The 13,599-nt window shown below is 39.6% G+C and overlaps 1 protein-coding gene across 1 annotated transcript; it reads right to left on the minus strand.

Annotated features, from left to right (window-relative positions):
* Positions 1-10,938: 10,938 nt before the first annotated feature.
* LOC103850400 (RING-H2 finger protein ATL74) lies at positions 10,939-13,298 on the minus strand. Its single transcript, XM_009127142.3, has one exon. The coding sequence runs from the start codon at positions 11,574-11,576 to the stop codon at positions 11,118-11,120; it is 459 nt and encodes a 152-aa protein (XP_009125390.1). The 5' UTR covers positions 11,577-13,298; the 3' UTR covers positions 10,939-11,117.
* Between the last annotated feature and the right edge of the window lie 301 nt (positions 13,299-13,599).

Here is a 13,599-nt window from a genome sequence, read left to right on the forward strand (position 1 = left end):
AACCTGAGACGACTGAAAGTTAAGTCGTCTACTATTGTTTGGTTTCAAAAAAAAATTCCAAAGAACCTAGACGACTTACATTTCAGTCGTCATAGGTTAGTTTTGTATTTGACTGGATAATTTCAGAAGTTTGACTTCCCCAGACGACTTACATTTCAGTCGTCTGGCGAAAATTAAAATAATAATATTTTTTTTTAAAGTAAACGACTTACAATTAAGTAGTCATAGGTTAGTTTTGCAATTGAAAAAAAAACTTCAAGATTTAATTATACACAGACGACTTATAATTCAGTCGTCCACCAGACGACTTAATTGTAAGTCGTCCAGGATTTTTTTCCGAGATTCTGGTCAAACCTCGTAAATCCTGGACGACTTACATTTCAGTCGTCTCGTGGACGACTGAATTATAAGTCGTCTGTATATAATTAAATCTTGAAGTTTTTTTTTTCAATTGCAAAACTAACCTATGACGACTTAACTGTAAGTCGTCTACTTTTTAAAAAATATTATTATTTTAATTTTCACTAGACGACTGAAATGTAAGTCGTCCAAAAAGTCAAACTTCTGAAATAATCCAGTCAAATGCAAAACTAACCTCTGACGACTGAAATGTAAGTCGTCTAGCTTTTTTGGAGTTTTTTTTTTAACCAAACAATAGTAGACGACTTAACTTTCAGTCGTCCGAAATAACAGATTTCAAAGTCAATTGCAAAAATAACCTCTGCGTTGACCAGACGACATATAGTTTAGTCGTCTAGACAACTTAGATTGAAGTCGTCCGCGTCTTCTCCACTAGTTTTTAAGTCTTCTACGTTAGTTTTTGAATAACTTGTATTTTTAAGAGTGATAAGTAACTTCAAGATATGTAAAACTCATATTTACAAAATATGTTCTCTCCCTTAGTTTTACTAAATTTGACTAAGTTTTTCAATGCAAACTTATAAAAAATATGATATGCTTTGACTAGTTACTATTGTTTGTTTCCATCTCTTACCAACATTCTTGTTTATTAAGATGAAAAAAAGGCCATTGGAGTTTATTATTGCATATGAGAGATCCAAAGATAAGAAAAAGGCTACTGAAGTCTATTATTTCATTGATTTGTAAATGTGTAAACACATTGTTAGCACATTTAATACATCTTGGAAAACATTATTACTGATTTTACAAAAAATTCACAACTAAAAGAGTATACATGCAATTCATAAAACAGACCACAAACAAAACTATTATAGATCATTCATCTACAAAGACAAGCTTGGATTCCACTTGAGTAGACAAGACCATACAACTTTTAAGAAGTCCAGACAACTTCTAAGAAGTCCAGACGACTTCCAGGAAGTTCAGACGACTTTGCCAGAAGACTTTTAGGAAGTTCAGACGACTTCCAGACGACTTTACAGGAAGTCCAGACGACTTTACAGGAAGTCCAGACGACTTTTAGGAAGTCCAGACGACTTCCAGACGACTTCCAGACGACTTCCAGACGACTAACAAGTAAGTCGTCCCAGAAGTCTTCCAGATCTGAAAAACCTGCATATTAAATCCAGATCTGAAAAACCTGCATATTCAAAAACGTTCAAATGGCTTAAAAACAGAAAAAATGAGTGGAAGATTAGATAAATCTACCTTTACAGAACACACAAAAATACATATCTAAAAATAATAGATCTACCTTTAAATTAGTGGAAGATGAGTACCAAATAATTAAAAACCTGCAAAAAAAAAATAGATTAGTAACAAAGACATGAGACAAAATTGAAAAATTCATATAAAGTTTGGTGTTTTCAAGTCAAAGAGATTAGAGTGGGTTTGGAGAGTTTTAGTTTGGGAAAAAAGTAAGAACTTTATACAACAAGAAGTTACCAAATGAAGAAAAATCAGACATAAGAACTTACCAAAACGCTCAGAAAAATCCAGACGACTTCCTAGAAGTCCAGACGACTTCCTAGAAGTCCAGACGACTTCCTAGAAGTCCAGACGACTTCCTGGAAGTCCAGACGACTTCCTGGAAGTCCAGACGACTTCCTGGAAGTCCAGACGACTTTGTCAGAAGACTTCCAAGAAGTCCAGACGACTTCCAGACGACTTCCAGACGACTAACAGGTAAGTCGTCCCAGAAGTCTTCCAGATCTGAAAAACCTGCACATCAAATCCAGATCTGAAAAACCTGCATATTCAAAACCGTTCAAATGACTTAAAAATAGAGAAAATGAGTGGAAGATTAGATAAATCTACATTTATAGAACACACAAAAATACATATCTAAAATTAATAGATCTACCTCTAAATTAGTGGAAGATGAGTACCATTTGATTAAAAACCTGCAAAAGAGATAGATTAGTAAGAAATACATGAGACAAAACTGAAAAATTCATATAAAGTTTGGTGTTTTCAAGTCAAAGAGATTAGAGAGAGGTTGGAGAGTTTTAGAATGATGAACATTACATTTTTGTTGAAGCCATTTGAGAGGAGGAGAGAGAATGTGTAAATTTTTCTTTATATAGGGAGACAAAAAATCCAATTAGATTTAATATTTTTGACTCAGACGACTTCCTGGACGACTTACATTTCAGTCGTCTGGTGAAGAAATTAAAACAGACGACTTACATGTAAGTCGTCCAAAAGAGTAATATTTTTAACGGGAAATTAAATATTTTTAGCGGGAAACTAAAATAGAAGACTTTCTAGACGACTTACAAGTAAGTCGTCTGGACGACTTACAAGTAAGTCGTCTGGACGACTGAAATATACGTCGTCCGGGTAAATTATTTAACAGACGACTGAAATATAAGTCGTCCACACCCTAAACATAACCCCTAAACTTAATTATCTAATTAAACACTTCATAAAACCAAATCAAACTTGAAAAGTGATTACTATACACAGAAATAAACACATATAGGTGAAAACTAATTTTTGAAAAAAACATTTTAGTTTTCCAAAATCTAACCCTAACAATACATACAATACTACAACATATGTTTGCCAAACTCCTAAACCAAAGTATTTCATGATTCACTACTTCCACTCATCTATCTTCAAAACAAATCAATTTTATCATATCTTAATTTATATCAGTTAAAACTGTTTATAATTACTTGATTTTTTTTTTTTTTTTTTAATGATCAATTGGAAATAATAGGTAACTATATCCCTGCAGTCGACTTTCTCTCTCATGCGATTTTCCTCCCAGACGCGCTTTTTGAGAATGGTTGTTAACCGCTGGTCTCCTTGATATCATCTTTTAACCAGTGGTTTATCCCCCTTTCAGTCTTTTATTCCCTGTAAATTTCAGTCTCCTTTTCAAAAAGGTTTCCGTTTAGAGAAGTAACCAACGGTCCATAGACAGTTCTCTTCTCCGACCACCACATCTGACCGTAGTTCACTCGGGTTCAGCCCCCGACGGTCGTCGGCGGGTCAGCCAGGACTCCCTGTGCCTCTCCTTTACTCCTCCTTCAGAACACCTGTTTATGTCATCCTCTTCTTTGGTTCTGGATCCCTTAGCTATGGTGGAGTTCTAGAGAAGGGTGTATGTATTTGGGTTGGTATAACCTCTGAGATCTCTCAGGTTCGACAATATTACAGTCGCATTCAAGTCCGAGCATTTATTACAACTACTCTGAGAAGATCTTGGCAAGTGAGTCACATCTACAAGTTGGATTGGTATAATCCCGGCATTTACTGCTTACAACAATAACTCTACAGAGTAATCTCTCTGCTACCTATAAATATCCAGATCTACTATCTTGGTATCGAAATGTCGAGACGCTTCAGTAGATCAGAGAAAGGAAAGGGGCAGGCTCCTGCTGACCAGCCCCCTAAAAGACTTCCGGTGCGAATACCGGCAACTGATAATGAAGATTTGGTTGAAGCCAACAGGCTAACAATTATCGGAAGAGTTACGAATCCTCAGATTCAGAGACCTAGAGCTGTTATTGATTTCATGACTCAAATATGGAATCTCGAAGGAAGAATAGAAGGAAGGGTCTTAGGACTTGATAAATTTCAGATCAAGTTTAAATCAGAATCTGAACTCTTCCAGGTTCTTGAGAAGGGCCCATACCACTACAAAAGATGGATGCTACTACTACAACAATGGGAACCCACTGTGTCAGATCAGTTCCCTTCAAAAATCTCCTTTAATGTTAGGATTCATGGCATACCTCTGCACTATTGGCATGAAGGCACCATTCTCACTATTGGGAAAGAGCTTGGTAGTTGTACCATTAGAGATGAAAAGGAAGCAAAGATCTGGGTGGAGGTTAATGGGTTGGAACCTTTGATCATGAAAATAGAGATAGAGCTCCCCACTGAAGATGTAACCGAAGTGGAATTTGAATATATCAAACTGGAGAAGCACTGTTTCTCGTGCTTTTCCCTCTTCCATGAAGAGTCTGATTGCCCCCACCGGACCAGTCATGCTCTACCCCCGAAAGAAAGGAAATTGGGTATTACGCAGTGTATTGCTCTTCAAAGGATCGAGGCGGAGAAAAAACGGCATGATGACAGACGAGGATACAGTAGAATTGATGTTCCTCGGACCACCTTTAAACCAAGTTCTGATAGCCGCTCTTACTCAAGGAGAGAAGTAAGCAGAGCGGATAGTGGAAGATACTACGCTCGAAAGGAAAATCGGTCCAGAGAGCACTCTATATTATCTAGAACTGCAAGACCAAATTCAGCCTACTACAGGAATAATTCTCCATCATTTCAGTATCAGGTTGTGGAACGTAATCGAACCAGCTCTGGTTCTTCTGCTTCTCGCCAGTTTCCTATGCCGCAACCTGTTGCACCTGAAACTCGAGGCGATATCCCAAACAACCCGGGTACTTATCCACAGCATGCCCAAAGTGGTGAGATCACACCTACGCGTAACTTGAGAGAACGCTTAGGTCCCACTTCAGCTGGTACTGCTTCAGGCTCCAAAGAGCGAAGATCTGCTTTGGCTCGCATATCAGAACCTCCTGTCACAACAGAGCAACCAGCGAGAAGAACCCCGAGTTTTGAATCTGGTCGCTTACAACTCAATGAAAACAGAGCAACTGAGGCAGCCACTGATCAAGGTAACATGGAACCGCTCTCTGCGGAAAGGTTGCCTGCTACTCTTCGTTTGGGATCAAGCATCACGGCCCCGTCTACGCGAAGAGGAGTAATCCCAATTGCCCCCCTGAGCAAGGCAGCGGGCAAGAGAAAGGTATCTAAGACCCCTAGGAGAGTTGTTAGAAGCCCGCGCTTGGTTCAAAGCTTAAGAAAACCAACAGATGCTCGCTCAACTACAGTTACCAAAAGGCGGCTGGTGGTCGATAAAGACACAACTCTACCTTGTAATAAGGCAGGAACTAGCAATGCAGGCTCCAGTAGACTGAGGAAGAAGAATGGACAACCGACTACGGTGTTTATACCGGGAATTACTCGAGGTGGGGTGGATTTTCGGCCCCATCAAAGCTCTCTTCCTTAGCTATTCTAAGCTGGAATTGTCAGGGACTTGGGAGCGTCCAGACAATCCGGCGTATAAAGGAGATCCATAAGAATATGGCTCCTAATGTTATGTTTTTCATGGAGACAAAAAACGATGATGAGTTCATTAATAAAAAACTTCAAAGTCTCCGTTTCTCCCACTATTTTTCAGTTCCACCAATAGGCCTTAGTGGCGGTCTTGCTCTATTATGGAATGATGACACTGATATCACGGTCCTTGAATCTTCTCCCAACGTTATCGACACAAGAATTGTATATAAAGGAGTCACTTCCTTTGTCTCATTCATATATGGTCCCCCTGCTCAGGAAAACAGGGCATCTTTTTGGAGCAAGCTAGATGGTATAGGACAGGGAAGGCAGGACCCTTGGCTTATCACTGGGGATTTCAATGACATCCTTAACAACACGGAAAAGAACGGAGGACCAACTCGACCTGAAGGGTCCTTCACCGCCTTCAGATCATTTGTGGCAACACACGGTCTATGGGATCTCAAACATACAGGAGAACAGCTCTCTTGGCGTGGAAGCCGCCACACTCATTTCATCCGCTCGAGACTGGATCGCTCCATGGGAAATTGTGCTTGGTCTGAAGCCTTTCCCATGGGTAGATGTCGATACTTACGCTTTGAGGGGTCTGATCACAGACCCTTATTGTCTTACTTCAACTCCGAAAGAACAAAGAAGAAAGGTATGTTCCGGTTCAATAGAGCTCTAACGGAACAGGAAGAAGTCACTCGCCTAGTTGAAGCATCATGGAACTCCTCTCTACTTGATACTGTGATAGCAAAACTAAATGCCTGTAGAAGGAGTATCATTCAGTGGGCAAAGGAGAAACAAGAGCAGAGCAACATCATCATCAAACGCAACCAACAGGCGTTGGAGATGGCTCTGTCGAGCCCAACTCCAGATACTGCTCTCATCGAGAACCTAAATGCCGAACTTCGTAGTGCTTACTTGGCGGAGGAACAATTTTGGCAACAGCGTAGTAGGATCCAGTGGCTCAAGCAAGGGGATAGAAACACCGGCTTCTTTCATGCCGCGACTAGAACGAGACGAGTTATCAACTCTATCCCGGTTCTGGAGGATGAGCAGGGAGGCGCAGTCTATGAAGAAACAGATATTGCTCGAGTGATCTCTGACTACTTCACTCGCATCTTTACATCAAATGGCAACAACTCCTTTACTCAAATTCAAGGACTCCTATCGCGGAAAGTTACTCCTGAGATGAACTCCGCGTTGACTGCCATACCGAGTGATTCGGAAATTCATGATGCTGTGAAATCTATTAACGGGAACAAGGCCCCGGGACCAGATGGATTTTCAGCTACCTTCTACCAATCTTATTGGCATATTGTGGGACCTGATGTGATACGAGACGTAAGGAACTTCTTCATCTCTAGTCACCTGAACCCACAGCAAAATGAGACCCACATTAGGCTCATACCGAAGGTGACAGGAGCTCGGACGGTTTCTGAATACCGACCAATAGCTTTATGCAACACCCATTACAAGATTATTGCAAAGATCCTCACCAGGAGACTAAAACCACTGCTACCCTTCTTAATATCGAACACGCAATCAGCTTTTGTAGCGGGAAGAGCAATCCAAGATAACGTGCTCATCACTCATGAAACTCTCCACTATTTGCGAACGTCTGAGGCTAAGAAGCGATGCTCAATGGCTGTGAAAACGGACATGAGCAAAGCTTATGATAGGATTGAGTGGAGCTTTGTGAAGAAAGTATTGGAATTGCTAGGGTTCGATGCAATATGGATATCTTGGATCATGATTTGTATTGAGTCTGTCTCATACTCCTTTTTAATAAATGGAGCACCTCAGGGATCAGTCAAGCCATCTCGTGGGCTGCGACAAGGTGACCCGCTCTCACCGTATATTTTTATTTTATGCACAGAAGTCCTCTCTGCTTTGTGTGCTAAGGGCCAAGAGGATGGGTCGCTACCGGGTGTGAGAGTTGCTCGAGGATGTCCATCAATTAACCACCTCCTTTTTGCTGATGACACGATGTTTTTCTGCCAGTCAAAACCATCCTGTGTCTCAGCCTTGATGAAGATATTATCGATCTATGAAGCGGTATCAGGACAGAAAATCAACCCGCTAAAATCAGCCATTACTTTCTCTTCTAAAACACCGGCAGCTGTGAGGGATCGAGTCAAAGAAACAATGGGGATTGTCTTGGAGGGAGGTATTGGTAAATATCTTGGGCTACCGGAGCAGTTTGGACGTCGAAAAAGAGACATCTTTGCCTCCATTCTTGACCGGATTAGGCAGAAAGCGCAGAGCTGGACCGCAAGGTTTCTTTCGGGAGCTGGAAAACAGGTGATGCTCAAAGCGGTCTTAGCAGCTATGCCTTGTTATGCGATGTCTTGTTTCAAACTGCCGGTTTCATTATGCAAGCAAATTCAGTCTCTTCTCACACGCTTCTGGTGGGATTCTATTCCGGATAAGAGAAAGATGTGTTGGGTCTCTTGGGAAACAATGACACAACCAAAGTATGCCGGAGGTCTTGGATTTAGAGATATTGAAACCTTTAATGACGCCTTGCTTGCCAAAATCGGATGGAGATTAATAAAACATCCCTGCTCACTGCTGGCTCAAGTACTACTGGGTAAGTACTGCCGTGACCAGTCATTTATGGAGTGTTCAATACCAGCTTCACCGTCTCATGGTTGGAGAAGTATCCTTGCCGGAAGAGAAATACTTAGGAAAGGGCTGAGTTGGGTAGTTGGCGATGGAGAGTCAATTAGAGTGTGGGGTGATCCATGGATCTCCTTTGAGTCCCCCCTCCAACCAATGGGACCGCCTACCCAAAGCGAGCAATCTTTGAAGGTTAAAAACCTCCTGTGCCCGCTCACTAACAAATGGAGTTTAGAGAAAATCAGAGGCACACTACCTCAGTATGAGGACCTTATTTTGCGCATAAAAACCAGTTCTACTCAATCTCCGGATACTATGATCTGGCTGAAAGAAAAGTCTGGAGAATATTCCACAAAGACTGGGTACGGAGTCGGTATGTCTGCATGCAGGCCACAGGAAGAGATCACTTACCCCGTCAGTTGGCTCAGTGACATTTGGAATATTAAAACTAGTCCCAAGCTGAAGGACTTTTTATGGAGAGTTGTTAGGAAAGCCATACCTGTGAGCTCTAATCTGGAGAAAAGAGGATTCCCGAGCTTTAACTGCAAGTGTGGAGCTCCCGAAGATGACTTACACGTTTTTCTCACATGCCCACTAGCTGAGGAGGTGTGGAGCCTCAGTCCAATTGTCTGCAGACCTTTAGCTTCTACACCTTCAATGGCTGAGCTCATTATACTCGGGAAGTTGTACACTCCCCTGCCACCAACTGGGCTAAGCGATCCGTTATGGCCATGGATTGTTTGGAATTTATGGAAAGCACGAAACAAGTGCGTTTTTGACAACAGAACCTTCTCAGCTAAGGAGATAGTGCGGAAGAGTTTACAGGATGCAAAAGAATGGAGTGACGCGCAAGCATCATCCTCGAGCTCCTCTTCTCACCGCCTCCCACCTCACGCTACTGATCCTCCTCCACCAATCCCGACGGACAGTCTGGTCTGCAATGTTGATGCAGCCTGGAATCCAGTGTCGGGAGTTTGTGGCATTGGAGGAGTCTTTTCAGGCTATAATGCTCGAAACCTTCCCGAGGTTTCGGAAGTTCACAGCCATGTCTCTTCAGCGTTAATGGCGGAAGCCATCGCTATTCATCGGGCGGTCGCCCTTGCTGTTTATTCAAACGTCCGATCCCTGGTAGTTCGTTCTGATTCCCTCTCCCTGATCAATCTTCTGAAGAAGGGGGGGACCCAACCTGAACTGTTCGGTATCATGTTTGATATCTATCACTTTATGTCTTTCTTTGATGTAATCTCCTTTAATTTCATTTCGAGAAACCTTAATGTGGAGGCTGATTTGGTGGCAAAATCAGTCCTTGCTACTTATGTAATCACCTCCACTCGTGGAGTGTGAACTTTTATTTAGTAATGCAAGTTTGTTTGATCAAAAAAAAAAAAATTACTTGATTTTTATTTTTTACGCATCAAAATATTTTTTTACAAGATTTTTAAATTATTTTTAAAATAAACTGGTACCAGACGACTTACATTTCAGTCGTCCAGACGACTTCCAACATCTCAGACGACTCAGACGATTTACTGGGGCTATATTCGTAAAAATGGCTTCTGTTTTTTTGTTTGGTCACAAGGGGCTGAGCTGTAATTTCACTAGGCTTTTAGGTTAGTTTTGCATTTGATTCAAGTTTGGGTATAGGTTTAGAATTAAAATCAAGTTATGGGTTAGTTTTGGCAAAAACCCCTACGTAGATTACCCTAAACGTTTATATCTTATTTAAGGTTTCTTTAATTCTAGATGTTAGATACTTTATCTCTAATACTCCACTTTAAAACGATGGATCTTATCAGTCAGAAATTTTAGAATTTTAAAAAATTTACATCCGGTCGAGAGGGTTTAATAGGTTAATTACAACAGTTATACCGATTAGAAAAAATATATTATTTTGAGATTTAAGATGTTTATGATGGGCTATGATACCATGTTAAATTATGTATTTCTCTTATGAAAATTTTACTACGAAATAAAGGATATAGACTTAAGACAAATAACAAAACTGATGACATATTTTCTCAACCACCTAAAATATTTTTATTAACTGACAAAAACTACGGTAGTTAAAATTTTACAAATTACAAAATATGCATATATGAAACTAGTTAAGAAAATATATTATTCTTGAAAATAAAAGAGATGCATATATCAAATTTAAGAGAAAATGTTCAATAAGAAAAGAAAATACCAAAGAATTCAAGAAACAAATTTATATCAGAAAATATTTTATTTTACTTACTATCATAGTTAAGATAAACAAACATTGAAAAAATAATACACATGAAAATTCAGTGGTAAGATAAGTCTATAGTCTATGATAATTATAATAAAATATAAATAGTAAAATTAATGTTATTTTAAAATGAAATGAATAAAACATTTTTAAATACTTATTGAAATTTAACTATTTTATTTTTTTCATTTATTCAACTGTAATATAAGATAAAAATAATTATTTCAACATGCGTTACCATATACCACTACCATATACCAGAAACTAGGATGCTAGACAATATTTCTGCACCTACTTAAGTAAGAGCCGTACATTTACTACGGCACTTGTCTCCAGTGTGGCCGGCTTTGTTCGACCTGTATCGATTACCACCCGGTCCACCCCTGAGCCCTCTTTGCAGGTTAGTTTCTGGGACCAAACTCTCGGACCAAATGATTATGTTGGACCATTATTTAGTGCTGTTTTACCTCTAAAAACCAAACATAGTGGTGTTTTTATTATGGGCCTGTTAATTTTCCATGTAATTATACCCGAATAATTCGGTCTCATATTTTCTTTCGGGCTTTACGTACTTAAAAAAAAAATCACTCCCCATGAACCATATTGTATGCAAAGACTGATTACTTACTTAAAAAAAAAGTCTACAACTGTAATAGACTATCACAACTGCTAGAGCTACCAGGAGCCCATAATATGACAAATAGCTAAATCAACTTACGACTAATCACTCTGAGCAGCTTGCTATAGTTTAGGTTGATCCTGCCACGTGTAACTCGATGAGCGAGTGCCGACAATTGGGACAGGAAGAGTGAGAGACAAGCCACGTGTCGATACAGGACATGTGGAAGCTGTGATTACACGGCGGAAGAACTCGGACCTTCTCACCGTCCGCGAACTCCCCCAGACAGATGGCGCACTCCGTCGTAGCTATCTCCACCCCGCTCGACCCGTACGCGGCCACGGGAAACCTCTTCAGTTCTCGCTTCTTCAATCCGGGCCTGTCTGCCGCCACCGTCGATGCCGCTGAGGATAGCCCGAAGCCGCATCGCATCGCACACCGGAGTATCGAATTGAGCCCAAGCGCAAGTATCAAAGCGCAGAGCAGAGCAGAGAGTATGATCACCATGTTTGCGTCGAAGTTCATGTCCCTCAGGTACCCATCTCCTCCTCCACCGCCAACGTGGGATTCAAGTAGCAGCCGGTGCATTCTCGGGTACGATCGACTAGGAGGCTCCCTCTCAGCTTCGTTAGGTTTTGTGTGTAGAGAGATACGTGTTAATGAGGATACTAGTCAAGTCTAACTGCGTAGTCTCTCTCTCGGTTTGTGGTTATCTGTTTAGAAAGAGTGGGGACCATTATCCTTTTTTTTTCTTTCAGATTTTGGGTTATGTGGCTGAACAATTTGTAGGGCAGTAATTGCTAAAAAGGAGATAAAATAGAGACACTTTGCCGGATATTTTGTCTCTAATAAAACCGATGTAATGAACATATATATATATATATATTATACACATGTTAAAATGCATATATAACTCTGTTGGGTCCTTCAAATCAGGATTGTACATGTGATTACATAACAAACAAACTGAAGAATAGTGAGTAATAAAATTTTAAGGAAAGGAGGTGGTGAGTAATACAGGCACAAAGCACTGAGAAGCAATAAACAGTCTTTATGGATGAAATCATCAGAAATGGCTACAAACTATTTGGTGATTCATAACAACGCCCACTACACACGTCATTTCAAGCATGACTTTTATATTTTGTTTTTAAGTGAATTAGGATTTCTAGCTCCCTCGTTCTTTTTTTGCTACTCTTTGAAAAATTGAAGAGTTTGGTGTCTTCGTGAGATACTATTACTTATATGACTATATAGTAATACTTATAAGTGTGATCATGATTCATTTAGTGAAAGATAACATCATCATTTGCCATTATCTTTTTCGGTCTTATAAATCACTTTTAAATGGGAAAGTAAGATCTTTAAGCAGAATCTAAAAAAATGACATAACTAGAACGATCTTAGAGGAGCCTGAATCGTTTTTTTTTATTTACTTCTTTTTCTCGTTTTAATGTTAAAATAATATTATTCCGGAGTCGGCAGCACATAGATTTGTTATGGCATTGCGTTGGTTTTGGTTGTTAGAAGCATGCCTACCCATCAAGTCTCATCAAGCTCTTATTTCAGGACGGAGTCTCTGTTTCAACTCAACCATGCTTAGCCATCAAATCTCATCAAACTCTTATCTCAGGTTGCCAAAGTCATGGGTATCCGTTCTTCATTTCCGGTTTTAACAAATTCTTGTCTACCCGTCACTGGCGTATGCGGCCAACAACCAACATACCATACATCATTCCCATTGATTCATTAACTAGTTTATACTGGAATGTTATTTTCAAATCAAGACAATTAAAGCTTTTTGCTATGGGGAGATTTGTCGGTGCCGATCTTGCTTGTTTAATAGGCTATATTGCAAGCAATTTACACGTAGGGTGCAACTCAATTACAAATTTTTGGAATGAAATTGTTTGGAATGGCTTATTCTTCCATATTCTAAATTTTTTTTACCATTTGAATAGAATAAAAAACAAATCTCATTCCAATGATTCCTTGTAAAATGTCAGAAAAAAATGGAATGTAGTTATAAAATATTCATGGTTAAAAAAGTTTATGAATAAGTAGAATGGAATTCAATTTTTTTATTCTATAACTTCCCTTATTCCATTCATCTACGTTCCATTTTTTTTTTAATTTCATTCATTCATAATATTCTTTAAATTAATAACCAGTTAAGCCGTACTAAGATCCAATCCCGTTTTTATTTTCTCTCACTTTTTTTTTCTCACTTTGTCTCTCTCTTTACTCTGCTTGTGTTTTGCTTAGGACTTGAGAGTAACAAAAAAGGTTTATATATATAGCTGGAGAGAAGAGGTTGTTGCCGGTGATTGAGGGGTAACTGAATGCAATTTACACCTACTAAGATCCAATCCCAAGTCACGAGATGCCTTTCTTTTTACTCTCAAATTTATCCCAAATATCCGCACGGACGTGCGGGTTAAAATCACTAGGATAGTCTCAAAGCGCGGAGTAATTTTTGTTAACAAATTCACTAATATGCAGGTTTGTTCACTAATATGAATTTGGTTTTCAGTTTGCTTCTAGGTTGTATTTTTTTGGTTTTTAGTTTGGTTCCGGTCGGTTGTGGCTTTTTGTTTACGGTTCAAAAAAT

This window comes from Brassica rapa, chromosome A02 (assembly GCF_000309985.2).
Source record: "Brassica rapa cultivar Chiifu-401-42 chromosome A02, CAAS_Brap_v3.01, whole genome shotgun sequence".
Lineage (NCBI taxonomy): Eukaryota > Viridiplantae > Streptophyta > Magnoliopsida > Brassicales > Brassicaceae > Brassica > Brassica rapa.